Below are 25,185 nucleotides of genomic sequence, written 5' to 3' on the forward strand. Positions count from 1 at the left end.
GTACACTGTCCTTTAACCTTCTTAACAACATCCTTTGACGCACAAAGTTTTTAATTTTGATGAAGTCTGTTTCATCTTTTTCTTTAGGTGTCATATCTAAGAATCCACTGCCAAATGGGAGGTCATAAAGATTTGCCCCTATGGATTTTTCAAAGAGTTTTATAGTCTTAGCTCTTACATTTACAGGGAAGGTCTAAATATAAAGATATAGTCGGTCTTAGATCCATTTTGAGGTAATTTTTGTATTTGGTGAAAGGTAGGGATTTAGATTCATTCTCTTGCTGGTGTTGTCCCAGCACCAGTTGTTGAATATTGTTCTTTCCTCCACCAAATTGTCTTGACACCCTTCTTGAAAATCAACTGTTCATAGACGTATGCCTGACTTTCAGTGTTGCATTGGTCTATACATCTATCCTTATACTAGTATCACACACTGACAAAAGCTGATTATCCTATCTTTATAGTGAGCTTTTTGAAATCTCGAAGAGCGATCCAACTTTGTTCTTTTTTCTCAAGGCTGTTTTGGTTATTTGGAATCCCCTATAATTCCACATGAATTTAAGGATCAGCTTTTCCATTTCTGCAAAAAAAGGCCATGGAAATTTTTATAGGGTGTAGTGCTTTTAATAACCAATAACTCGTATGGTATTTTTGTTCAGAGGAGAAATTGCGTAGATGGGATTAGCCTATTCCAAGTATCTAAATGAGAGATGGGTAGGGCCTGAATTGGGCTGAGTTAGAGGTCAGGGAAAGAAGGGGACTAATGTGAGAGGGCTCATTTGGAGGTGGAACTTGGGGACAGTGGCTCAGATGGAAGAAAGTTATCTGGAATGACACCAGGGTTGAAAGGAAAACATCCCCTCTAATACTTTCCTCAGCTTTCTAATGGCCTGCTTAGCTGATACACTTATCCACATATCTACAATCTTGTATGTTAGGGAAATGAATGTATTAAAACCACTGCATCGTACACTTTATTTGTTTATTTATTTATTTCGAGACAGTCTTGCTCTGTCACCCGGGCCAGAGTGCAGTGGAATAATTGTGGCTCACTGCAACCTCCACCTCCCAGGTTCAAGCGATTCTCATGCCTCAGTTTCCTGAGTAGCTGGAACTACAGGCATGTGCCACAACACTTGGCTAATTTTTGTATTTTTAGAGGAGATGGGGTTTCACCATGTTGCCCAGGCTGGTCTCACTCAAACTGCTGGCCTCAAGTGATTCACCCAACTCAGCCTCCCAAAGTGCTGGGATTACAGGCATGAGCTGCCGCACCCAGCCATTATTAAAGCAATTTAAAAGGGTGAACATTACAGTATGTGAATTATATTTCAATAGCCTAATAAGCCATAAAAGAGATAGCTACAATGTCTCATTGAGAAGCATCATAGAAGCATGCTGTCTGGTTTTACCTATTCCTATTTGCATATCAAGGGTGGGCCGTGAGCTCATCATTAGTGCTATCTCAGCTCTCTGATCACACGATGGAACTCCACTGCCAGGTGGCTTGAGAAGTTAGGTGTAGCCATACAATTTGCTTTGGTCAGTATAATTAGACACTTTTAGAGTTCATGTGTGATTTTCAACCTCACATTCCCATTACTGCAGTGATCAGGACTGCCTGCTTATAGATGAATCCTGAGTGAGTATGATGAGCTGAGCCCCTGTGTACCCACATTAAACACAAAGTATAAATAAAAAATAACTGAGATTTGGGGATTGTTTGTTGCTGTCATATAATTTAATCTATCCTGACAGATATAAAATGAAAGCACAATTCAGCCCCAAGTTACCATGAGGAGTTCACTCAGAGCGGAAGTAAACGAGAGCCTGTGAAAAGCATTTCAGCATTTCTTATGTCTATAAGACATTTTTACCCTATATATGGATGCACAGATAATTCTACTCTTGTGTGATTAGAGCAGTTTTATTTCACACTCTGTTCACTTCCATTCACAGTTTTGCTGGTAACCACATAAGGAATTTAAATTTGTGCTTTTATTTTCTTCTAGGAAAGAAGGGACACTGTTTGGTAAAGGGCATAACCATGTACAACAAAGCTGTGTGGTCACCTGAGCCCTGCACTACCTGCCTCTGCTCAGACGGAAGAGTGTTTTGTGATGAAACCATGTGCCATCCCCAGAGGTGCCCCCAAACAGTTATACCTGAAGGGGAATGCTGCCCAGTCTGCTCTGCTACTGGTACAGAGATTTAGCTAAACAAAATATCAGTGTGTGATTAATCTTTAATAACTTCCATTTGTTTGTGCTACTAATTTTAGTTTAAAATGATGACACCTTAGTCATTTGAGTACTTAAAATATTGGCAAAATGCTGATTAAGATAGAAAATATCTGGGGAAGTGCATGGTAGGGGATACAAATAATAGACCGTGGCTTTATAGTTCTAGCTCTATCAGATTCAGTAAGCTTGGATGAGATTACATTTCACATTTGACTCTCAGCTTTAGAGATATGGTAACAGAACTTCTACAACTAACAGATCCTAGTTCTTATTGAGTTAAGGGCTCTGCTTTGGTCTGTATATGTTACCTCACTTAACCCAGTGCAACAGGGCTATATCACCTTGAAGTCAGGTTAAACAAAGGAAGGGTGATTTGCATCTAGAGAGAACAAAGCCCCAACCCTCTGGCTATACCCAACCATTCAAAGGCAGCACAGGAACCCACATCACTGCTTGGATAATCCCAGGAAAATGCAGAAGTGTGGCCTGAAGCATGATTTTCTCAAGCGGCACTTCTGTGTGCAGGAGATCACAGCACAGGTTTTGCTGGCTGCCCACAGACCCCTTCTCCAATGAGGCTCATACCTGACTGAATGGAAGACCCTTTGGAGGGAGGCCCAGTCTCCTCCAAGAAAAGCCTAACCAACACCTTATGAAAATAAGCAAATAAATACTTGTTAAATAATTGGATGGGAAGGGATAGGGACATTTTCTCTTGTCTATAACCGAGGTAGATTGCTCCCATGCACACAGATAATCACAGGGTAGGTGTCTACAAAAGTCTCCTACCAGGAAAAACTTTTGACTGTTTAGAAATTGTGTTTTGCTTAATCTTACCAAATATTTCACTAGTATTTAAAAAAAGATTCCTTGGAGTAAAATAAATACAAAGTTTACAAAGTAAGAGTCACAAATTCTCAGACATTTTTTCAAAAGACTTGGAGTATTCCCGAAATGTAGTTATTTTGGAAAAATAAACTTGGATATACAGGAAGGATTTTAAATGTTTCAATATGGCAGCGTTAGTTTCCTTTTACTAACTTTTTCCTATTCTCCTTCTGCATGTTTTGCTAGAGATGTGAAAAAACAACTCACAAACTTTATAATATATACTGAATTGATATCTCAAGTAATTTCTCCAAATAATTATATTTCCTGAGTTCTTTTTGGGAGTAGTTTATACATAGTAGTAAATACAAGTAGGCAGATGATTAAGTAAATTTATAAATCTTGATGGAAGAAAATGTATGTGCTCTGGCTGGGCTCAGGAGCTCAGGCCTGTAATCCCAGCACTTTGGGACATCAAGGTGGGAGGATCACAAGGTCAGATGTTTGACACCAGCCTGGTCAAGGTGAAATGTGGTCTCTGCTAAAAATACAAAAATTAGCCAGATGTGGTGGCAGGCGCCTATAATCCCAGCTACTCGGGAGGCTAACGCAAGAGAATCGCTTCAACCTGGGAGGTGGAGGTGGCAGTGAGCCGAGATCATGCCACTGCAACCAGCCTGGGCAACAGAGCAAGACTCTCTCAGGGGTGGGGGGAAGAAAATGTATGCACTGTGAACTCAGTTATTCCTAGAACTGTTTACTCAGAGAGTGAATCACTTAAGTCCAGAATGTCATTTGTAAGTCTCAGGTAGTAAAAATGATTTAAGTATAGAGTGTGGAGAGAGAAGGAGGAAAACTTTCTCTATATAATTCTGAATTTCAGAGGATAGGGATGCCATAGAAAAAAATAATGACCAGTCTATAAATGAAAGTTGGTTTCACTGCTATAAGCAAATAAAACATACACCTGTTTCACTTTTTAAATATCCGGTAAGCAGTCTGTAAATTCTTTACATTCATTAGCAATAGCCCCAGTGAACAGAACAGTATCTATTATAAAGGTATCACATCTGATTATAACACAATCTCACAATAAAAGTGCTTATCATTTTGCCTCATGTCGCAATATTATTCCCTCCTTAGTCACCAGGTAGCAAGATATTTTAGCAAAAATAAGTATGAAGTTATTTAATACAAAAATTACTATTAAGGCCCACAAATGAAAAAAAAAATCTGTAACAGATCTTACAAAATAGAAATAAAGTGACTATTAAAACTTTTTTAAGCAAAAATTTCAAGGTGCATTTCATCTTTAAATTGCACTCAAATACTTGGAGGGAATAATATTTACTAACCTCATTTTCATTATGATTTTTCCTTTTATTAACATCATCAACTTGTCTCTGCTACCTTCTTCTTGCGTGGTCATTAGTCTCCTACTCTCTACTCAGTGGTATACCGTTAAATGATAGAACTGAATTTTCTGGTGATTCTTCAGAACAAAGAGAACCTACCAATTTACTTCATAAGCAACTGCCACCTCCTCAGGTGGGAATGGACCAAATATTAAGAAAAGAAGTACTTCAATCTGAGGAGGATGAAGAAATGAAAGAAGAAGATACAGAGCAAAAGAGACAGACCCCTGGATCTAGAAACCAGGGGCAACTTCATAGTGAGAGGGACAGCAGAGGAAGAGACAGAAAGCAGAGACCTGAAGAGGAGAGGAGGTTGGCACACCAGCAACAACGCCAAGGCAGGGAGGAGGAGGAGGAGAAGGAGGAGGAGGAGGAGGAGAGTGAGGAGGGTGAGGAAGATGAGGAGGACGAGGAGGACCCGGTAAGAGGAGATATGTTCCGAATACCTTCTCGATCCCCACTTCCTCCTCCTCCCAGAGGCGCACTGCGCCTGCCAAGCGGGTGCTCTCTGTCCTATAGGACCATCAGCTGCATCAATGCCATGCTCACTCAGATACCACCGCTGACAGCACCACAGATAACAAGTCTGGAGCTTACTGGTAAGAGATGTTGACTTCTGCTTTTATTTTGTGCTTTAAAAGTAAATGACTCTTAACAACCGGGTGCGGTGGCTCATGCCTGTAATCCCAGCACTTTGAGAGGCCAAGGTGGCAGGATCACCTGAGGTCAGGGGTTCGAGACCAGCCTGGGCAACATGGTGAAACCCTATCTCTATTGAAAATACAAAAATTAGCTGGGCATGGTGGCGCATGCCTGTAATCTCAGCTACTTGGGAGACTGAGGCAGGAGAATCATTTGAACCCAGGAGGTGGAGGTTGCAGTGAGCTGAGATCATGCTACTGTACTCCAGTCTGAGCAATAGAGCAAGACTCCATCTCAAAACACACACACACAAAAGTAAATGACTCTTAGCCAGGTGCGGTGGTATACATCTGTAGTCCCAGCTACTCAGGAGGCTGAGTGGGGGAATGGCTTTGGCCCAGTAGTTTGAGACCAGTGTAGGCAACATAGCAAGACCCTGTCTCTTAAAAAAAAAAAAAAAAAAAGTGAACAATTCTCATTTTCTCATTGCTCTATGAGGATTGTATTTTAATTTCATCCTAAAAATTGATCCTGAATAGAGTAATTTCATAATCTTCAAATAGATAAATAAACAAAGAGATATCTGTTTACTGCAGAATAGCAGTTAGGTATAAAGCAAACTCCAAATCAAATGATTATTTTCTACTGATGTCTGTTACAAGTCAGCTTTAAGGAGGTATAATTTTTATATAGTAAAACTTATTTTTAGTATATAGTTCTGAGTTTTGACAGATGCATATAGTCATGTAACCACCATTAAAATTAAGATATAGAATATTCCATCACTCCCCAAAATTCCTTGTTTCCCCCTCCACCAGTCACTAGCCACCACAGAACACTGAACTGTTTTCTGTCTCTATAGTTTTGCCTTTCCCAGAGTATCACATAAATGGAATCATACAATACATAGCCCTTTCAGTCTGGCTTCTAATGTTTTTAAGAGCCACTCATTTTGTTTTGTGTATCAGTAGTTCATTCTTCTCTACTGCCAAGTAGTGTTCCATCACGTGGATGGGCCATGGTTTCCTACCAGCTGAGTTGTTTCCAGTTTGGGGCGATTATGTATAAAGTTGCTGTAAACATCCACGTACACATGTTTGTGTGGACCTAAGTCTTCACTTCTCTAGGGCAATGCCCAGGAGTGGGACTGCTGAGTGATATGGTAAATACATATTTAAGTTTATAAGAAACTGCTCGACAGTTCTCTAAAGTGGCTGTTCCTTTCCCACCTGCACGCTGGGGAGCTCCTGCCTCTCTGAAGCCTGCCAGCACTTGGTACTGTCAGCTGTTTTTTCCCTTCGTTTTAGACATTCTAGTGGGAATGTGGTTGTCTATACCTTTTGCCCATGTTTCCATAGGACCACCCGGGAGGGCTACTGAGTGGAGGAACAGCAGGACCAGGTGTGAGAGGCTGGCTGGTGGGGACACTTTGGGTGCTGTGAGCAGCAGGAGCATTCGTCTGGGTAATGAGGCCCCATGCCAGGGGTGGCCCTGGAGATGCTGGGATGAGGAGAGCTGAAAAGATCAACACATTTGTGCAGGGATGGCCATCTGTGACAGGACATTGCCAGTGTCAAACATACTAGAAGCTTCTATGGCTTCTCTGACAAAGGATTTCATCCACTTTCATATGATCACCTAAGGAATTCTTCTCATGCTCAGCAAAGCCCCTTCTTCCTATGGTCTGTGCACCACATATGCTCTGCCCTAAGAAAGCCCAATTTGTGAAAGTCTAAAGTCTTGGGAAAGATAAATGACCCACACTGAGCTACACTGTTATGGTTTTATAAGAAGGTCACCACGTGGCTTTTATGGTATGTACAACTGGTATGCTCACTTACTGGGTTTAAAAATTGACTACTGAACTTAACTAAATGTTAAAACCCATAAAATTAAAGCATGTAGGAACCTTTGTAGATTGAAGCTGTAGAGGCATAACATTAGATCTGAGAAAGTTGGGAGATGATCTCCCCAAGCTTCTTAGACAGTTATGGAGACAGGCTCAGAAGAGGTGAGTGACTTGCATGAGCATTCATCGACAAAAACAGCGGCATGGGAAATAGTCCATGGAAATAGCTATGGGAAAATATGAAGAATAAAAATCAGCTTCTGTATAACCTTCCACATCTTTGTTATAAATGTACAATGCTACCAGTACTCTCCAGCAGAGCACATTCTGGCTGTATTAGTATCTTCAACTAAACCATGATACACTTACAGCCTGATGAATCCTTAGAGAGAAAATGTCAACTATGTTAAACCATCTAGTTCCAGCCTGTTATTTTTATGAATATGCATTTGCTTGTATAATATATATTCTGTCCTTATTCTGAGTATTGCTTTCTCCTACAGATAAAGCTCTCTCTTGATATCTATGTACACACAAACCCATACATGTGTGTACATGTATGTATATGCACACATACCTAAAACATAACTGCTGTGTGTCCTAGGCAATTCCATCGCCTCCATCCCAGATGAAGCATTTAATGGATTGCCAAATTTGGAAAGGCTTGATCTGAGCAAAAATAATATCACTTCTTCAGGCATAGGTTCAAAAGCATTCAAGGTAAATCCATGTTCTGATTTGTATATAATAATATATTTGGACGAATGGCTTCACTATGACTTGCATTGGTTGGAGATGGAAAAGGGAGGAAAAGAAAAATGCTTCTAATTGGTAGTTTTCTTCTAAGAAAGTTTCCTCTCTGATGTCCCTAAACTGCATTCAAGTTATCTTTTGCATACAGTTTATTGTTTTATATACTTTTAGATTTGCTGTAAGGGCAACGACAATAGCATCAGTGACAAAATTAACAATTTTAATTTATGGAGTAGTTTCTCCCCAAGTAACTGAACATATGCTAAAATCTGGTCTCAGCATATGAAGTATTTTCTGGAAATAATGTGAGCCTATCTGGAACCTCTATTAACATTTTTCAGGCCTGCAAGACACTGTTTCCTTATTTTCTGTGCAATGAACAAAACCTGATGGAGGATACTTTGGCAGAAGGGGTTCTGGAAAAAGAAACAGGCTCAGATAAAAATTAGGGATAGCCTGGGAAAGAAGAGGGGAAGAGAGAACAGGAAACAGCATAGAATAAACCCTTGAAAGATACAGATTGGATTAATTTTTTTTTTTAAAGAGGGCTGAGTGAGGTGGCTCATGCCTATAATCCCAACACTTTGGGAGGCCAAGGCAGGTGGATCACCTCAGATCGGGGGTTCAAGACCAGCCTGACCAACATGGAGAAATCCCATCTCTACTAAAAATACAAAATTAGCCGGGTGTGGTGGTGCATGCCTGTAATCCCAGCTACTGGGGAGGCTGAGAGGCTGAGGCAGGATAATCTTTTGAACAGTGAGCCGAGATTGTACCACTGCACTCCAGCCTGGGTGATAGAGCAAGACTGTCTCAAAAAAATAAAAAACAAAACCACGGTGAGAAAAGAGGAAAGGAGTCAAGGAATTTCAGGAGAAACAAAGAGCCAAGAGAGAAGGGGTTTATGTTTGTAAACAAAAACTCATAAAAGTGTGTGTTTGAAAAGCCAGAAATAAAACACACTACATTCCACTAAATGAAACTGTTATTTCCTTGAGCAGTCTTCTGGGTCTTCCACCCATTCTTCAGACAAATCACTGGCCTCTTATATTCTCAGTTCCTGGTTCTTACCTGGAATCTAGGCTGGTGATAAGAGGGTTCCACATTCATATCCTAGACCTACTGCATGTTATCCATCCTTCTCCTAGAAAATGGCTAGCATTAGGGAGTCCTTTTCTTATATTTGACCAAGAGATAAACACTGTAGGAGATTACCTCCTTTTCTTGCTTTGGAATTCTCTGTCCCATTCCAAAATTGTTGAAATTTGAATATGATCACTGGAGAAGTGAATTATTCCATGGGACTTCATTAAAATCTACCCAACCACAGTTCCCCACTTTTGGTGGTATGGGCTAGGTTTGACCAATGAACACACAAATACAAATGTGAAAAGACATTTTTCCAGACAGTCAACTGTTTGGATGCCATATAGGAATAGCTTGTAATATTTTTATTCCTTAGTTTTGAAAAATTTCCACGGTAATTAGCATTATTTCATGACCTTTCCAGAACAGATAAAAGACTGAGTTGCAAGTATGTTAAAAGGATTGATTGCTATCTTGTTAGCATCTATGACAGATTCAGATTACTCCATGATTTCATGAAATTTCCGTCTATTTCTATAAAGGTGGAAACCTAAGATCTTGCAAGAATGACCAATCCAATAGTTATAGCAGCTTTCTCTCAGTTTCTAAAGATGCAACATAAACATGGTGAATAGGCTACAAAATCATCAAATGTAGTCTGCTGAAAATTCCTGAGAATCAATGCTATTACTAGGATCAATATCAACCTGGCAGGGGAATATAGGGTTTGCTGTGTGGCCTGGACATTACTATTTAAGCCTAAGAAAGGATAGGTTTGTGAGACTTTTAGTCAATGCTTCAAAGCAACCATTACGTGAAATGTGACTGCACTGCATGACCAGATAAAAAGGTAACTTTGAGATTTGTTTTTTAAGCTTCTGAAGAAGTTAATGCGTTTGAATATGGATGGAAATAATTTGGTACAGATTCCTTCAGAATTACCATCTACATTAGAAGAACTTAAAATTAATGAGAACAATCTTCAGGCTATTGATGAAGAAAGTTTATCAGGTATTTAATATTTGTTTTTCAATGATATGCTTATAACCTTTCTTATATAGCCATATAGAAATTTTATGTACAGTATTGCCAGAAGAATAAATAGTAAATATTTTTAGTCACTTAACCATTTGAGTTGATAAAACTTCTTTTAACTACTGACTGGTAAAACGTTAAATGAATTTTAAACTGCCTGTTGTCTTTGTACCTTACCCATAAATAACACTGTTTCTCAATGATTCCAGTTCTCATTATTCACAAGACAATAACTTTACTACAAATCCAAAATATCTGAAGAATTACATTCAATATTCCCTACACCATCATGTGTTTTGTGTTTTGGATCAATAATTTTGTTGGTTCTTAGTAGCGACTAACCAGTGCCATGGTTTGTTGATTGGATCTCCTTTATCACTGTGACGGTCAATACACCCCACTAACAACTCTTGCTGCCTCCAATCACCTTGCTATTTTCATTTATCATGTGTTGGAACCTGAAAACAAAACTAAGCACGTGGGAATTATGTATGAAATATGAACAAATAGGCATTGCATATGAGGCGGAGATGCTGTCCTACAAAGAAAGCGTATGCTCTTCATGGTATTAACTTTGCCTTTGGCAATTTTGTGCCTGAGAGGGCTTGGGCTGAAACTTCTGGTACTCGTGTGTCACTGAAGTCCTGCTCACTCCACACCCCATGGCATGTGGATGCGCAGCTCCCACCATGGCCTAGCTTTCTGACAGATTTTAGTGAGGGTGCCCCACGTTCTGTGCACTTGACATTGTTGGAACCAGCTCCTCTTCTGCTTGTTTCTGGACTGTGCTAGATAGCTGAGTTGTCATATTGTGATCCTGTATAGAAGAGGCTTCATCACATTTTATTTTTCGCGAATTCTAGCTAATGCCTTTGATTATACTGTGTGCTTTTTTGAGACAAAGAGTGCCTACATTTTCTTTTTATCTTCCTAACAGTCTAGCATAGCTCTTGAGGTACACTGTTTACTTTATTTGAAACTTATTTATTATGTAAATGCTGATAAACAAAGCCTTTAAAAGAATACAACAATTCAATCATTTCCTGTAGCTCCCAAAAAACTTCATACGAACAAAACACTTCTGGTATTGAGAAAAGAACACTAATAATGAGAATTGCCAAATCTGAGAATTAGATAGTTATGGAAATACTAAATTTCCAGATGGATTTCAGGACACACAGAAAAACATCAATAAACACAAATTTCAATGGAGATTGCCAAATGGGAAAGACAGAAAATTCAATTTCTAACTGCAGAAGACCAAAGGGTGTTAGCAATTTAGAACAACTGTACTAACAGGCTGTGTATGAACTATAAGTCAGTTACACTTTTAGTTGTGTTATCAAAATGAGATGTTATAAAACATGCACTCCTGATTGTGAAGGTGCTTTCACACACCCTTGGAATTGCCTTCCAGAAAACTCTTCTCCTTGAAGCACAAATGCTTCTAGATTACCAGAGTGTTGATGGGAAGCCAGAGTAAAGAGGCTGTCTGCCTGCCTTTCTCCACGGTCTGAGCACCGAGGAGCCTTAGCCTTATGCCAGCAGCACTTTCTGTCCTCTGGCCCAGAGAGTCTGCTTGCACTTCCTGGGTGGGCTGAGTTCTAAGAGCTACTGCAGTGCCAGCCCATTGGGTGCTGGGCTCCCCCTGGCTGGCAGTCCTGATGCTGTGGATGGTCAGGCTGGCTGCCAGGAGTGCTGTGAGGCTACCCTGCTTCTATGTGGAAGCAGGTGGCCCACTGCTTTCCTATCATCTCACTCAGGGCGGCTCCTTACTCATGACCTTTCAGATTATAGCTCTAGAGAGGTGGAAGGAGGGCACTCCAGGGAGAGAAAACGGCACAAAGGTGCAAAGAAATGAGACAATTTTGGACACTGTGGGAGCTGCAAGCAGGCATGGTAAAGTGTGAAAGGCAGGCAAAGAACAGCACAAGGGGCTGCGTACACTGTGCTGAAGGGCAGGGAGTTTACCTGCAGGAGGAGCAGAGTCCCCCTGAGATGCACACATGTGTTATGGAGAAAGGGAAGGACTTACAATTGAGAAAGAGATGTGAAAGGTGGAGGGAGGGACAGCAGAGGAAAACCAGGCATACTTTAAAAGCATTCTTATTGTCACTAATGATGGAAACCACCACACTAGAAGCCCTGGAGGCTGCTCTAGTGGATGACCATGTGATGCTGCCTGCCAGGAACATCAAGGCACCTGCCATGTCCACCACCTGTCATGGTACCACCCACCATGGAGGACTTCCTGTTCACTGTCCATGAATCCTTTCAACATCTACCTCAAGTCTCACTTACAAGAAACTTTCTCTAGCTTCATCCTATTTCCTGTTACCTCTGATCTCCTATACATGCCAGAGAATACCTGCAAAAGAAAACACAGTGTCCTGAATTTGCACTGTTTTTCTCTTTTTCTCTCAGTCACGAGATGACCATTAGTTCATTTCTATTATCTATTTTTCAACGGAAAACTTCCACTGCATTTAAAAACTTCACCTACGTACCAGAGAGATGTCAGATTCTCAGTACCTTTAGGTTTGGAAATGAAGGAGAATATGAGGAAATATGACCACTTATCACAGTTTACTGGCTGGCCTGGCTACTTCTGTTACTCAGCACTTCCATTAATACTAAGCATCACCACCAGATTAACCTTTGTAAAATGTGGCCTTTGTCCTGCCATCCCCATCTTGCTGCCTAGAGAATGAAAGCCAGACGTTGTTGTCCAGGGTGCAAAGGCCCTCTGACCACCAACCTTCACTCCACTGTGCACAGCCACTCTGGGGCTAGTCTCCTCTTCTCCTGAGCAAACCCACATGGGTCTTTCTCCTACATGTGCTCGGCTGGCTATTTCAGCCCGGAAGTTCCTCCTACTTCTAAATCTTTATATCTGTAGGAGCCTAGCATTTTCATACCACTCACATCTACACTGCTTTTTCTCTTTTAATTTTCCAGCATTTATTATTTCTATTCCTGATACAACTGTTTTTGCTGTTGCCTAAAAGCAGAACTGAGTCCCAAAAGGCATTCGGTGCAATGCACATAAAGGGGGTTGAACAGAAAACATCCCCTAATCTGGGAATCTTGGCCACACCCTGAACCTCTGACTCAGGTGCCTCTGGGTATTATCATTGCTGAGCTGTCCATTTTGCAGTATGGAGCTTCCATTTGACCTGGATCATACCACTCCTGAGGCCAGTAGAAACAAAGTAGAAAAAACTTGTTTGCATTAAGGCCTTTCTTGCTAGCTCAATCTGAATACGTGGAGAATTTTTGATCATCATTCTTCCAAAGCTTCCATTTGGCTGCACTCTGTGCCAACAAGTGAATAACTATGATGGGAATTCACTGCTCTGCTTTACTTCTGACACCCTTGTTGAGAGACTGAGGGTGTGCCAGGGAAAGTGTTCTTTTCTGTGTCCTGGAAGAAATCACTCATTGCATTAAACTTCCATCTACTCCATCGCCTATTGTGCTGCCACTTCATACATCTATGTCTTTGCAATGTTTCCAATGACTGTCCACAACTTTCTACTCCTTTCCTATCTGAATTCCAAATCCCTGTTCAGCCACCACAGTTTCTATGAAAACTCCTCTGCCTCTCTTTCCTGTCTTCCTCCCTTTTCTCTCTTGCTTCTGTTTCCTTACACATATTGTTAGCACCTAGCATTTCAATGATTTTTTTCATGGCTGCCTCTCTACTGGACCATGTATTTAGTCCTGGTTGAATTGAGCACCTGGGATGTGCGAAGTACTTGGGAAAAGGCTTTATAGGAGGATATAAAGATTTTTAAAAAACTATATCTGCCCTCCAAATAAACTGGACATTTCACATGACATTTCAAAAGGTTTCAAAAATTGCATGTTTTTTCAATTGTCCTAATATTCTAATACTTTTATTTTTCATAGGCTTAAATCAATTGGTCACCTTAGAATTGGAAGGAAACAATCTCAATGAGGCCAATGTCAATCCTTTAGCTTTCAAACCTTTGAAGAGCCTATCCTACTTGCGTCTGGGAAAAAATAAATTTAGAATTATACCGCAGGGTCTTCCTGCTTCTATTGAGGTAACAACATCTTTCTTTTGATGTTTTAAATGTATTATATTTTAAATATGGTATACTACAACAAAATATATTTTAAGACTATTGTGATGTAAATTAAACTCCAGTTTCAGGGCTGTATACAGACTGTCCTATAATTTAAGCATTGTTGGCCGGGCGCGGTGGCTCACGCCTGTAATCCCAGCACTTTGGGAGGCCGAGGCGGGTGGATCACGAGGTCAAGAGATCAAGACCATCCTGGTCAACATAGTGAAACCCCCGTCTCTACTAAAACTACAAAAAATCAGCTGGACATGGTGGCGCGTGCCTGTAATCCCAGCTACTCAGGAGGCTGAGGCAGGAGAATTGCCTGAACCCAGGAGGCGGAGGTTGCGGTGAGCCAAGATTGCGCCATTGCACTCCAGCCTGGGTAACAAGAGCGAAACTCCGTCTCAAAAAAAAAAAAAAAAAAAAAGCATTGTTTTTTCTTCAAACAATATAAAATTCTGAATTGAAATTATAATTACTAGAGGAGACACCTGATAAAGTGAAAAATGGTACTGCTGACAGCTCTTGGGGGAAAGGGGAGAGGAATTGAGAATTTAAATGAAAACACAATTTCCATAAGGTACTACTCTGACTCTCAAGACACTGTAAACTATCCCAATCCAGAACTGTGACGCTTATCACAGAAGCTCAAACAGGTATTAACCATAACAGAGAGTGTCCACTCACAAATTCCAGGCAAAACCACAGACACCCTGACTTAACAGTAACTCTGTATGGATACAAGTGTTATACAAAGAAGGCCTCTGACTGTTCTAGCAACTCTGTAGCTTACCAGTTTTGACCCAATTCCTACCAAAACTGTCCTGTGACTAACTCCAGGCCCCAAATCCCAGCCTTGCTTCATTGTCCTCTAGAGATGCTCCACAGGTCCCCAGGCATGTGATCTCTTTGCTGCAGGATGTGCTCCTGGGGGTCTTTGGCTAATGAATGTCAACACCCCTCATTTCCTGCATTAAAAACACTGAGGTGCTTTCCAGACTGGTAGGAGTGGGTTTCTTTGGAGAGAAAGAAGCCAGGGTGGGAAGCTCAGGCTCGCAGTGGTATACATTGCTCTTTTGTATTATCCTTATTGTGTATGTATGTGTTTTAACATGTGTACAGTACAGTGGCTCACGCCAGTAATCCCAGCACTCTGGAAGGCTGAGGCAGGAAGACGGCTTGAGGCCAGGAGTTTGAGACAAGCCTGGGCAACAGGTCTTTTTAGAGACCCTGTCTCTAAAAAGCATATTTTTAAAAAAAATTAGCCAGGCATGGTGGTGCAACCTGTAATCATAGCTGCTTGAGAGGCTGAGATGGATGATCACTTGAGCCCAAGAGTTTGAGGCTGTGGTAAGCTAGGATTGTACCACTACACTGCAGCCTGGGCAACAAACACAGAGAGACCCTGTCTCTACAAACCCCCCACTCCCATAAAAGAATGCTGAGGTCCAGAGAGTCTCTACATATTGGCAGACCCCGTGGGAACCCAGGTTTTCTTACTAAGCTCCGTATCTCCTATACCACATGATCATTCAGCCAGAAGTTAGGACAGAGCATCCCCCAGTTGCAGTCCCAAGAAGCCACAAAAGAGAGTCATCTATTGTGATCTTATGCAGCTACCATGGCTACCACCCTTGCTCTTCTTCCAATTTCCAGATTAAGAGACAGTTATGTAACACTGACATTTATCAGTACCTTGGCTCTCCATTAGAATCACCTGGCTTCTTAAGAAATACAGACTCCTGGACCTATCCCAGACATGCTAAGTCAGATTCTTACGGGGGCAGGGCCAGAAATTAATAATTTTTTAAAAATAGAAATTTAAATAGATAATGCATACACATGTTAAAACACATACATACACAATAAGGACACATACATACACGATAAGGATAACACAAAAGAGCAATGTGCCCATCCTGGCTTCTCTCTCTCCAAAAGTACCTACTCCTACCAGTCTGGAAAGTACTGGGCGGACAAGTGCACAAATGCATGGCACACACTATAAATCCTTCTAAAGTCACTGCTGCACACCTGCCTCACTTAACCACACAGCCTCAAGGCTTCATTCTTTCCTATAGCTACAGAGTTTTCAACATAAAAACAGGTGTGCCAGGATTTATTTAGTCTTTTACTGATCTAGCTCACCCCCTAAATACATATGCAGTAAAAGCAAAAAGTTAAGTAGAGATAATAATTTCTATCTACTTTTCAGAGTTTTTAAGCCCAAATGAGATAATTTATGTGAATAAGTATTGTAAAGTAGAGAGCCTCGTATAAATATTACGGTATGCCATTTCTTACAACATATTATGGCTAATATATTTTAAATAAAATTCATTTGATTCCATAACCATGATAGACAGTGTATTTTGTTTTACTAGTTATAAAATTTGACAACTTTCTTATAATTTCAGCACTTTGGGAGGCCAAGGCAAGGCAGGTAGATCACTTGAGTTTCGGAATTCGAGACCAGCCTGAGCAACATAGCCTGTCTTTACAAAAATTAGCCAGGCTTTGTGGCACATACCTGTAGTCTCAGTCACTTGTAGGGCTGAGGCAATAGGATCACTTGAGCCTGGGAGGTTGAGGCTGAAGCAGGCCATGTTTGTGCCACTGCACTCCAGCCTGTTCAACAAAGTAAGACTCTATCTCAAAAAAAACAGACAACTTAAAAATATGAGCTCACATGAAAGAGCAGTAAAACCCTCTTTAGATAATACTAATGACAATAGTCTATGTTACTATTTTAGTCTCCATGCAACTGATCATACTTATCAGCTAACACACAAAAAATAGTTTTTTCTTTTAATTATAGGAATTACATCTAGAAAATAACCAAATTGAAGAAATAACTGAAATTTGTTTCAATCGTACCAGAAAGATCAATGTCATTGTACTACGTTATAACAAAATTGAAGAAAATAGGATTGCTCCTTTAGCCTGGATAAATCAAGAGTAAGTATATGCTACAATTTAAATTTTATTGAACTATTTCTTCCTCTTGCCATTATTAAACAGAGTATGAAAACTGAGAATGGGACAAGTGAGGGAGGTGATGACTGAAGGGCTTGGAGACAGAATTGTTTCTTAGTGGACCCTTACCTTATACCCAAACTGGGCTACTTCATGTAGTTTCCAACCTGCGCATTGTATGACTGGTGTTAGGATTACTACAGTTACTACTGCTGTTGTCACCATACTGCATACTGGACACCCTACCATATGCCAAGTGCTGAGCTAGCAAGAACTGCGTCCCAGCTGTCTGACCCTGAGGTCTGCCCACTAGTGGTCAAATGCCACTGTAGTTCTGCCTACTTCACAGGTTGTCAGGAGGTTTAAATGAGATAATCCCTTGCACACAGTGAGAAATAAATCTGCCATATTCCTTCTCTTCATCATCATTAGATGAAAGCACCAGGCTCTAGAGCCCAGGCCTGTTCTCCTACACTACACAGCCTTCTTTTCTCCAAACTATTTCTTCACCTCAAGTCTTACAAAAGAGACAGAAGGATGCTTGACCTGACAGTGGAGGCCAAAAGTAGACTCCATCTTCCTGGACAAGAATCAGCAGCCTCTGGCTGTGGTTCTCAGTGAAGGTGTAGGGAGTTAGAAGCAAGCCCTGCAGACAACTGGGATCTAGGATTGCATGTCCTGGGAACTATGTGCCTAAGTAGCACAGCCTGGAACATGTGTCATTCAGAAGCAGGATGGAGAGACCAACTGGGCTCAGCAGCATGTGGCACTGAGTCCACTGTGGGCAGAGGAGTCTTCATCAAGTGAAAAGAGGGTATGGAGCAGAAACCTTAGGAGACTCGGGTGGGGTTCCTGAAACAAGCCAGTGAGTTTTTCTCGTTTCCCAGATCTTATAGATGATTAATAGCATTTTCTAGATCCCTCAGGCTCACCTCAAGTCTCAGGTGTGCCAGGTCATCAAATCAAATGTGGAATGAAAATGTAGGGGAAGGGGAACCAAAACAAGCCAAACAAACCAAACTTCCTTGCTGGAACCACAGACTTTACAGATAGGCATTTGATGTACGCTGGGACTCATGGGATTTCATTTTGGATTCAACAGATCAACCTTAATGGTATTTTAGTCTTTGGGCCTCAGTATTACCCCTAGGGATATGAGTTTTTCCCTCCTGGACTTTGATGCACCCCTTGAATGGACTCACATAGCTGGGAGGCAGTATGGCACACTAGTAAGGACATGCACCTTGATGCAAGAAACCAGGGCTGGCTACACCTGGAAAAGTTCCTATTTGGAATCATCACTACAAAATAGTGCTTATAGGAAAATGGACCAGCATGAAGACTGGCCTTGTCAAAATTTAGAGCTGATAATCATCATCCTGATGTCCCTACCCTGTTTACTTTTTCTTTGCTGCAGAAATCTAGAATCCATTGATCTCTCCTACAACAAGCTCTATCACGTCCCCTCCTATCTACCCAAGTCCTTGTTGCACCTTGTGCTCCTTGGGAACCAGATTGAACGGATCCCTGGCTATGTGTTTGGCCACATGGAACCAGGTCTGGAATACTTGTACCTGTCATTTAACAAACTTGCTGATGATGGCATGGACCGTGTGTCCTTCTATGGGGCATATCATTCCCTGAGGGAATTATTTCTGGATCACAATAACTTAAAATCGATACCACCTGGGATACAAGAAATGAAAGCACTACATTTTCTGAGGCTGAACAACAACAAGATACGGTAAATTCTGGCTTTTTCAAGCATCTGATTAAATTTTGATCGACAAAATATAAAACAATCATGGCATGATCTCTGGGATTTATGTTTTAAAAAAAAGGTGCTAAGGGGTTGGATTATACAAGATTGGCAAATTTTAGTAATCACTGAAGGTGGATGACAGGTATGTGAAGATTCATTATAAACTTTTCCTACTTTTGCACATTTGTAAATTTCCATAGTTAAAACATTTTTTTGGCCAGGTGTGATGGCTCACTCCTGTAATTCCAGCAGTTTGGGAGGCCAAGGCAGGCAGATCACCTGAGGTCAGGAGTTCTAGACTAGCCTGGCCAACATGGTGAAACATTGTTTCTACTAAAAATATAAAAATTAGCCAGGCATGATGGCATGCGCCTGTAATCCCAGCTACTTGGAAGGCTGAGGTGGGAGAATCGCTTGAACCTGGGAGGCAGAGGTTGTAGTGAGCAGGGATTGTGCCACTGCACTACAGCCTGGGTGACTGAGTTAGATTCTGTTTCACAATTAATTAATTAATTAACAGAGTCATCATTATATAACACTTAGAACTTTAGAAACAGGTTCAAATAACTCTTCAAAGCAATAGATTATGTTACTATGCCCACCTCCATGTATACATAAATAAAACTAATCTGCAGAGCATGAAACCTAAATATATGTTAAAATTAAAACTGCTTCTGGCCGTGCTAGGAGGCTCATGCCTGTAATCCCAGCACTTTGGGAGGCCAAGGCAGGTGGATCACCTGAGGTCAGGAGTTCAAGACCAGCTTGGTCAACATGGTGAAACCCTGTCTCTACTAAATATACAAAACTTATCTGGGCGTGGTGGTGGGCACCTGTAATCTCAGCTACTCGGGAGGCTGAGGCAGGAGAATTGCTTGAACCCAGGAAGGGGAGGTTGCAGTGAGCCGAGATTGCACCATTGCCCTCCAGCCTGGGTGACAGAGCGAAACTCCATCTCAAGAAAAAAAAATTAAAATTGCTTCTATGTAGATTTTTCTGAAAGCAAATTTCTGAATAAATTTATTGAGACATTTTCCCTACTTTTAGAAACACATTTTCCTGCATGTGTTGAGCTTACACACTGAAATGTCACTCCTGCCTGGATGGCATGAGTGTCTTGAGAATTAATCCAGAACACTTTGTTAGTAGGGTCTTTATCACTGGCAGTGAGGGAGGCAATAACCTTGTTGTTCTGTCCCTGAGAATTATGCCTCTTAGTCTTTACTCTTCTCTAAATGTCCAAATAAACTAAATGCCTACAAAACCAAACAAAAACAGAAAAGTTTGAGTTTTCAAAGATACTGGAGGAAGAGATGGTGTTTGGGAAGGCTTTGTAAAATTAAGTTTCAGAACTTTTCGGCAAAAATACTTCACAGGTTGTGTCATATGCTTCATAGTGCATTGCATCAGAAGGTGTCTAATGTTTGTCCCACTTTTGTCATTCTAAAATTGATCAGTGGGTTGAGGTAGTCACAGCCTGGTATCTCCTAAAACAAACTTACTCCTCCATCATTGAACCAATGGTTTCACTCACAGATGAACATTGTTTGAATTATTATTTCATTAGGGGTAACAAAATAATGAATTTCTATTTTTGTCATGCTTCTCATGTTTATTAGCTGGAATTCCTCTGTAAAAACATTTTTGCTCATCAACTAGGGCTGCTTTGTTACTCTGAAAGGCAAGAAAAAAGCTCAGTTTTTTCCTTTATACCACCAATGGGAGTAAGAAGTTGGAGCCTAAATGTTTTTGTTTTATTTTGTTTTAGGGTTGTTTTTGTGGTGAATCAATATATACACTTAGCCTTTCGTATAAGCCATATATTTCTTTTTTTTTCTTTTTTTTTTGAGACGGAGTTTTGCTCTTGTTACCCAGGCTGGAGTGCAATGGCATGATCTCGGCTCACCGCAACCTCCGCCTCCTGGGTTCAGGCAATTTTCCTGCCTCAGCCTCCTAGCCGTATGTTTCAATCAGTTGCAGTCATTATTCTTAAACTATCCTGTCTCTGGACAATGGTTGCCCTTCAAACTGGCTCTTGTGTCTGCTCACTTGTTTTTGGGTACATGTGGGCCGCAGGCTTACTTTCTGCATTCCTTACTGCAGACCTTCCTCCAAAGAGCCTGGCCCCTTTCTTTGGGGAATAGTATTGAGAAGCCTCAAGTGGGAACCAGATGTGCTCCTTTCAATTGTGTTGCTATTGTTTTAAGGGCTTTCAGTGGACTGCCAGGAAATTTCGTATTTTGAAAAGAAAATAAGTAAGTTCAGACTGACATTCCCAAATCAAAGTTAACATCATCAAAAATTAATTTCTTTTATTAAAACTTGTTTCTCTTACACTGAAAATCTGGGTTCCCAACAATATTAACTTGGATAATCTTACAATATGTGAACAATTGTTTTGAAAGGACATCATTATTACTGCTAAAAATAAAAGCTTTTTTTGAGATGAAGTCTTGCCCTCTTGCCCAGGCTAGAGTGCAGTGGCGCAATCTTGGCTCACTGCAACCTCTGCCTCCCAGGTTCAAGCGATTCTCCTACCTCAGCTTCCTGAGTAGCTGGGATTACAGGCGCCTGCCACTGTGCCCAGCTAATTTTTGTATTTTTAGTAGAGACAGGATTTCACCATCTTAGCCAAGCTGGTCTCGAACTCCTGACCTTGTGATCCACCTGCCTCGGCCTCCCAAAGTGCTGGGATTACAGGTGTGAGCCAGTGAGCCGCTGTGGCAGGTAGCTCATAATTTTAGGACTTGATTTCTTTTTGAGATGGAGTCTAGTCAACAGCACTAGACTGGAGGGCAGTAGTGCGATCTTGGCTCATTGCAACCTCCGCCTCCTGGGTTCAAGCAATTCTCCTGCCTCAGCCTCCTGAGTAGCTGGGATTACAGGTGCACACCACCACACCCAGCTAATTTTTGTGTTTTTAGTAGAGACGGGGTTTCACTATGTTGGTCAGGCTGGTCTCAAACTCCTGACCTCATGATCTTTCCGCCTCGGCCTCCCAAAGTGCTGGGATTACAGGCGTGAACCACCACGCCCCACTGGTGCCAGGCTTTTTTTTTTTTTTTTTTTTTAAACAACCAGTTCTTCTAAGAATAGAACAAGAACTCACTCAGTCCCCTGATCCTAAAGAGCCTAAAGAGGATATTAATGAATGGTCTGCCCCCATGACATGACCCAAACACCTCCCATTAAGCACGACCTCCAACACTGGGGATCAGATTTCAACACGAGCTTTGGAGGGGTCAAACCAAACTGCATGTATGGGGTATGTATATTTTTTCTACTCTTTGCTTTATAAAAGTATCAGTATATCACTCCACATCAGTATGTAGAGAATTTCTTCATTCCTTTTTATAAATGAATATTATGTGGATATACTATATTTTATTGAATCAGTTCCTTACTGACATTTGATTGCTTCCACTCTTACTACTAAAAATAATGCCACAAAAGATAAGTTTGTGTAAATGTCATTTTGTGTTTTTTTCCAGTTTAACTTTGGGATAAAATCAGAGGAGTGGGAATGCTGAGTGAGTGCAAAGAGTAAAGTGCATATGTAATTTTGCTGGATATAGCCAAATTCCTCTCCAGAGGGGGTGCACCATTTTGCATTCCCTTCAGTGTTATTTGATTGGTCCAGGCTCACCATTAGAATATGTTAATGAGCTTCTGGATTTTTGTTTTGTTTTGTTTTGTTTTGCAAATCTTACAAGTAAAAAGTGGTATGCCAGTAAGGTTTCGATTTGCATTTTTCTTATGAATGTAATCCAGCATTTTCCATTTTGCTCCTAGATTCTTAGGAAGTCTTTGTATATTTGCCTTTCATCTGTAGCATAAGTTACTTTCTCCTTCTTTTTCATGTCGTTTAATTTTGCACTTTCTTTTAAAAACTTGCAGCAAATTTTGGCCGGGCGCAGTGGCTCAAGCCTGTAATTCTAGCACTTTGGGAGGCCAGGGCGGGTGGATCACAAGGTCAAGAGATCGAGACCATCCTGGCCAACATGGTGAAGCCCCGTCTCTACTAAAAATACAAAAATTAGCTGGGTGTGGTGGTCGGGCGCCTGTAGTCCCAGCTACTCGGGAGGCTGAGGCAAGAGAATTGCTTGAACCCAGGAGGCGGAGGTTGCAGTGAGCTGAGATTGTGCCACTGCACTCCAGCCTGGAGCCTGGTGACAGAGTGATACTCTGTCTCAAAAAAACAAAACAAACAAAAAAAACCTTGCAGTAAATTTTAAATCTTTCCTTTCAGTGTTTCTGGTTTTCAAATCACATATAGGAAGAATCTCCTGAGTCAGAGGGTGTGACCACAGTCCATTCTAGTGCTTCTATGGCTTCATCTTTCACATTTGGATCTTTGATGTAGTTGGAATTTATTCTGGTCTCTAATATAAAGATCCAACTTTATTTTAAGAACAAAATAATTTTTTTTAACAAATGTTAAACTTAACTCCTAAATGAAGGCAGATTATTATTTGGACCATGTGTGACTTGCATGTCTATTTTTCCTTAGGAATATTCTTCCAGAACAAATTTGCAATGCTGAAGAAGATGATGACTCAAATCTGGAACATCTTCATCTTGAAAACAATTACATCAAAATTAGAGAAATACCATCTTACACATTTTCATGCATAAGATCATATTCAAGTATTGTTCTTAAACCACAAAACATCAAGTGATTCCAAGTTTTCCTTTGCCATTTATAAACTTTACTCATATATTTGTAGTAGCTGCATTTGCCTTATTTTGTCTTTAATAAGAGAGACATGATCCTCCTGTTATACTCAGTATCATTATATGCTAGTCAACCTGATTCGCCAATCCACAGATGAACAACCAAAATATACCTAAAAGGTGTAGTCTTCTAAGAGTTTTATTAATAGTAAAGGTAAAATCTCTCAGTTTCCCACCTCTAGAAAGAGGCCATCTCACTAGAATAGGATATTATGCATATTGAGCTAGACCAGAAGAGTCTGGGACAAAACAAACACATCCTTTATAATCAGCTTGAGTACTGGTATTAGCTGAGAACTCTGTAAGTCCCTTTAAAAATTATCTATCTTATGGTTCAAGATTAAGAAGCATAAGGGCAAGAAAAAAAAAGGCAGAATTTATGAATAGTTTTTTAGTATTCTGTTAAAACAATAATTTATTAATTTCCTATAAGGCCTTATGCTACTGGTATAAATATAACTAAGTATTGGGGTAGTTTTAATTTCTTCTATTAATTACTTGTGTGAAATTAAAACACTACTATAATGTTAAATTCCTGCTTTTGAAAATTGTATTATGGTTATGTACATTGTTAACATTATGGGAAGCTAGCAGAAGGGTGCACATAAATTCTATACTATTTTTGAAACTTCTATAATTCTAAAATTATTTTTTAAAGTTAAAACAATATATTAACATCACCTTCACTATTCTTCACTCAAGATTAAAAAACTTGGAAAGCAGTAGAGTTTGCTTAAAATACATTAATTATTCTTGACTATAACCTTGTAAAGGTAAATCTAATGTATAAATTTTTGAAAATTTTTGCGCCACTGGTCATAGCATCTATCTCCTTTGCCTTAATTTACTGAACTATATCATTTTATTCAGTTCAATTGAACATAAAGTCATGTCTTTACTATGTATTGGCCCTACCAAAACCATATATTAAATTTTTATAACATAATGATCTTTTATGTTTGTGTTGCTAAAGTAATTTACAAGACACATATAGAAACTACGTTGACGTCTTTTGTCACTCTCTGTTTTAAGTGCCAGGAGCTTAAGTGCCAGTCTTGGCCCCACTGCATAGTTTCTCTAATTTTTTAAGCTTTAGTTATTTAATCATTTAATAGTTCTCTCACCGCTCTAGGAACCTTCCATTCCCACTTCACGAGGCTGTTATAAGAACCAGAAAAGAATGTAAAGCATTTTGGAAAGTATGGTATGGATGATGAATGCAGTTATTATTACCAATATCTCATATAAAACTGAGAGGAACCAGCATAGCCAACCACAATTGATAATTTCATGGGTGACTTTCAATTTAATGAGTGTGAAAAGTTTGAATAACATTACTTCTAAGCCTTACTTTCTAAACCCTTCCTTAATATGCAAAATTCAAAGATTATAACATGAACAACAATAATAATATGAAGATAACTGTTGTACTCGAGAGTCAACAACTTGTAACAGGTTGTGTGTAAGGAAGAAAAATGGAATTTTATGGAACAAAAGTTGAGCTTCGTAATCAGTTTAGGAATGAAGGAGAATTACTAATTTTAAATTGGCCAAGTTGAATTTAAGAGACAGGTAAAAACAAGAAGGTAAGGTTACACATCAATTTAACAGGAATCCTTGTGCAATATTTGATGTACGAATATAAACGCATTGACATAAATGGTTTAAGGCAATGTAAGCTGTAAACAAAATTAGTATTAAAGGGGACTCAGATTGAATAAGTTGAGTCAGCAGAATTAGCATTTTGGGATGACACAGAGACAGATAC

The 25,185-nt window shown here is 40.1% G+C and overlaps 2 protein-coding genes and 1 long non-coding RNA gene across 13 annotated transcripts in view; 1 reads left to right on the plus strand and 2 right to left on the minus strand.

Annotated features, from left to right (window-relative positions):
- Positions 1 to 24,366, plus strand: part of ECM2 (extracellular matrix protein 2) — a 40,612-nt gene extending 16,246 nt beyond the window's left edge. Inside the window, exons 3-10 of one of the 6 annotated variants that reach the window (XM_032260478.1) lie at positions 2,013 to 2,201; positions 4,504 to 5,085; positions 7,582 to 7,697; positions 9,692 to 9,827; positions 13,764 to 13,921; positions 16,764 to 16,903; positions 18,339 to 18,665; positions 23,194 to 24,366. In XM_032260478.1, coding sequence (XP_032116369.1) covers positions 2,013 to 2,201; positions 4,504 to 5,085; positions 7,582 to 7,697; positions 9,692 to 9,827; positions 13,764 to 13,921; positions 16,764 to 16,903; positions 18,339 to 18,665; positions 23,194 to 23,362 — 1,817 coding nt within the window. In that variant the 3' untranslated portion in view covers positions 23,363 to 24,366. Of the gene's footprint in view, positions 1 to 2,012; positions 2,202 to 4,503; positions 5,086 to 7,581; positions 7,698 to 9,691; positions 9,828 to 13,763; positions 13,922 to 16,763; positions 16,904 to 18,338; positions 18,666 to 20,786; positions 20,926 to 23,193 lie in introns of those variants that run through there. The other 5 variants (XM_032260480.1, XM_032260481.1, XM_032260479.1 and 2 more) reach the window with 5 other exon arrangements.
- CENPP (centromere protein P) overlaps positions 1 to 25,185 on the minus strand; it is a 279,890-nt gene that overhangs the window by 82,180 nt on the left and 172,525 nt on the right. The window lies entirely within an intron of this gene.
- LOC116538227 lies at positions 21,734 to 23,199 on the minus strand. Its single transcript, XR_004263559.1, has 2 exons — positions 22,902 to 23,199; positions 21,734 to 22,573 (listed from the first exon to the last, which is right to left on the minus strand). It is a non-coding gene; the product is annotated as an uncharacterized LOC116538227 (long non-coding RNA).

The sequence above is a fragment of the Sapajus apella genome, unplaced genomic scaffold, assembly GCF_009761245.1.
Source record: "Sapajus apella isolate SASKATOON/1434 unplaced genomic scaffold, GSC_monkey_1.0 scaffold118, whole genome shotgun sequence".
NCBI classification, from domain to species: Eukaryota; Metazoa; Chordata; class Mammalia; order Primates; family Cebidae; genus Sapajus; species Sapajus apella.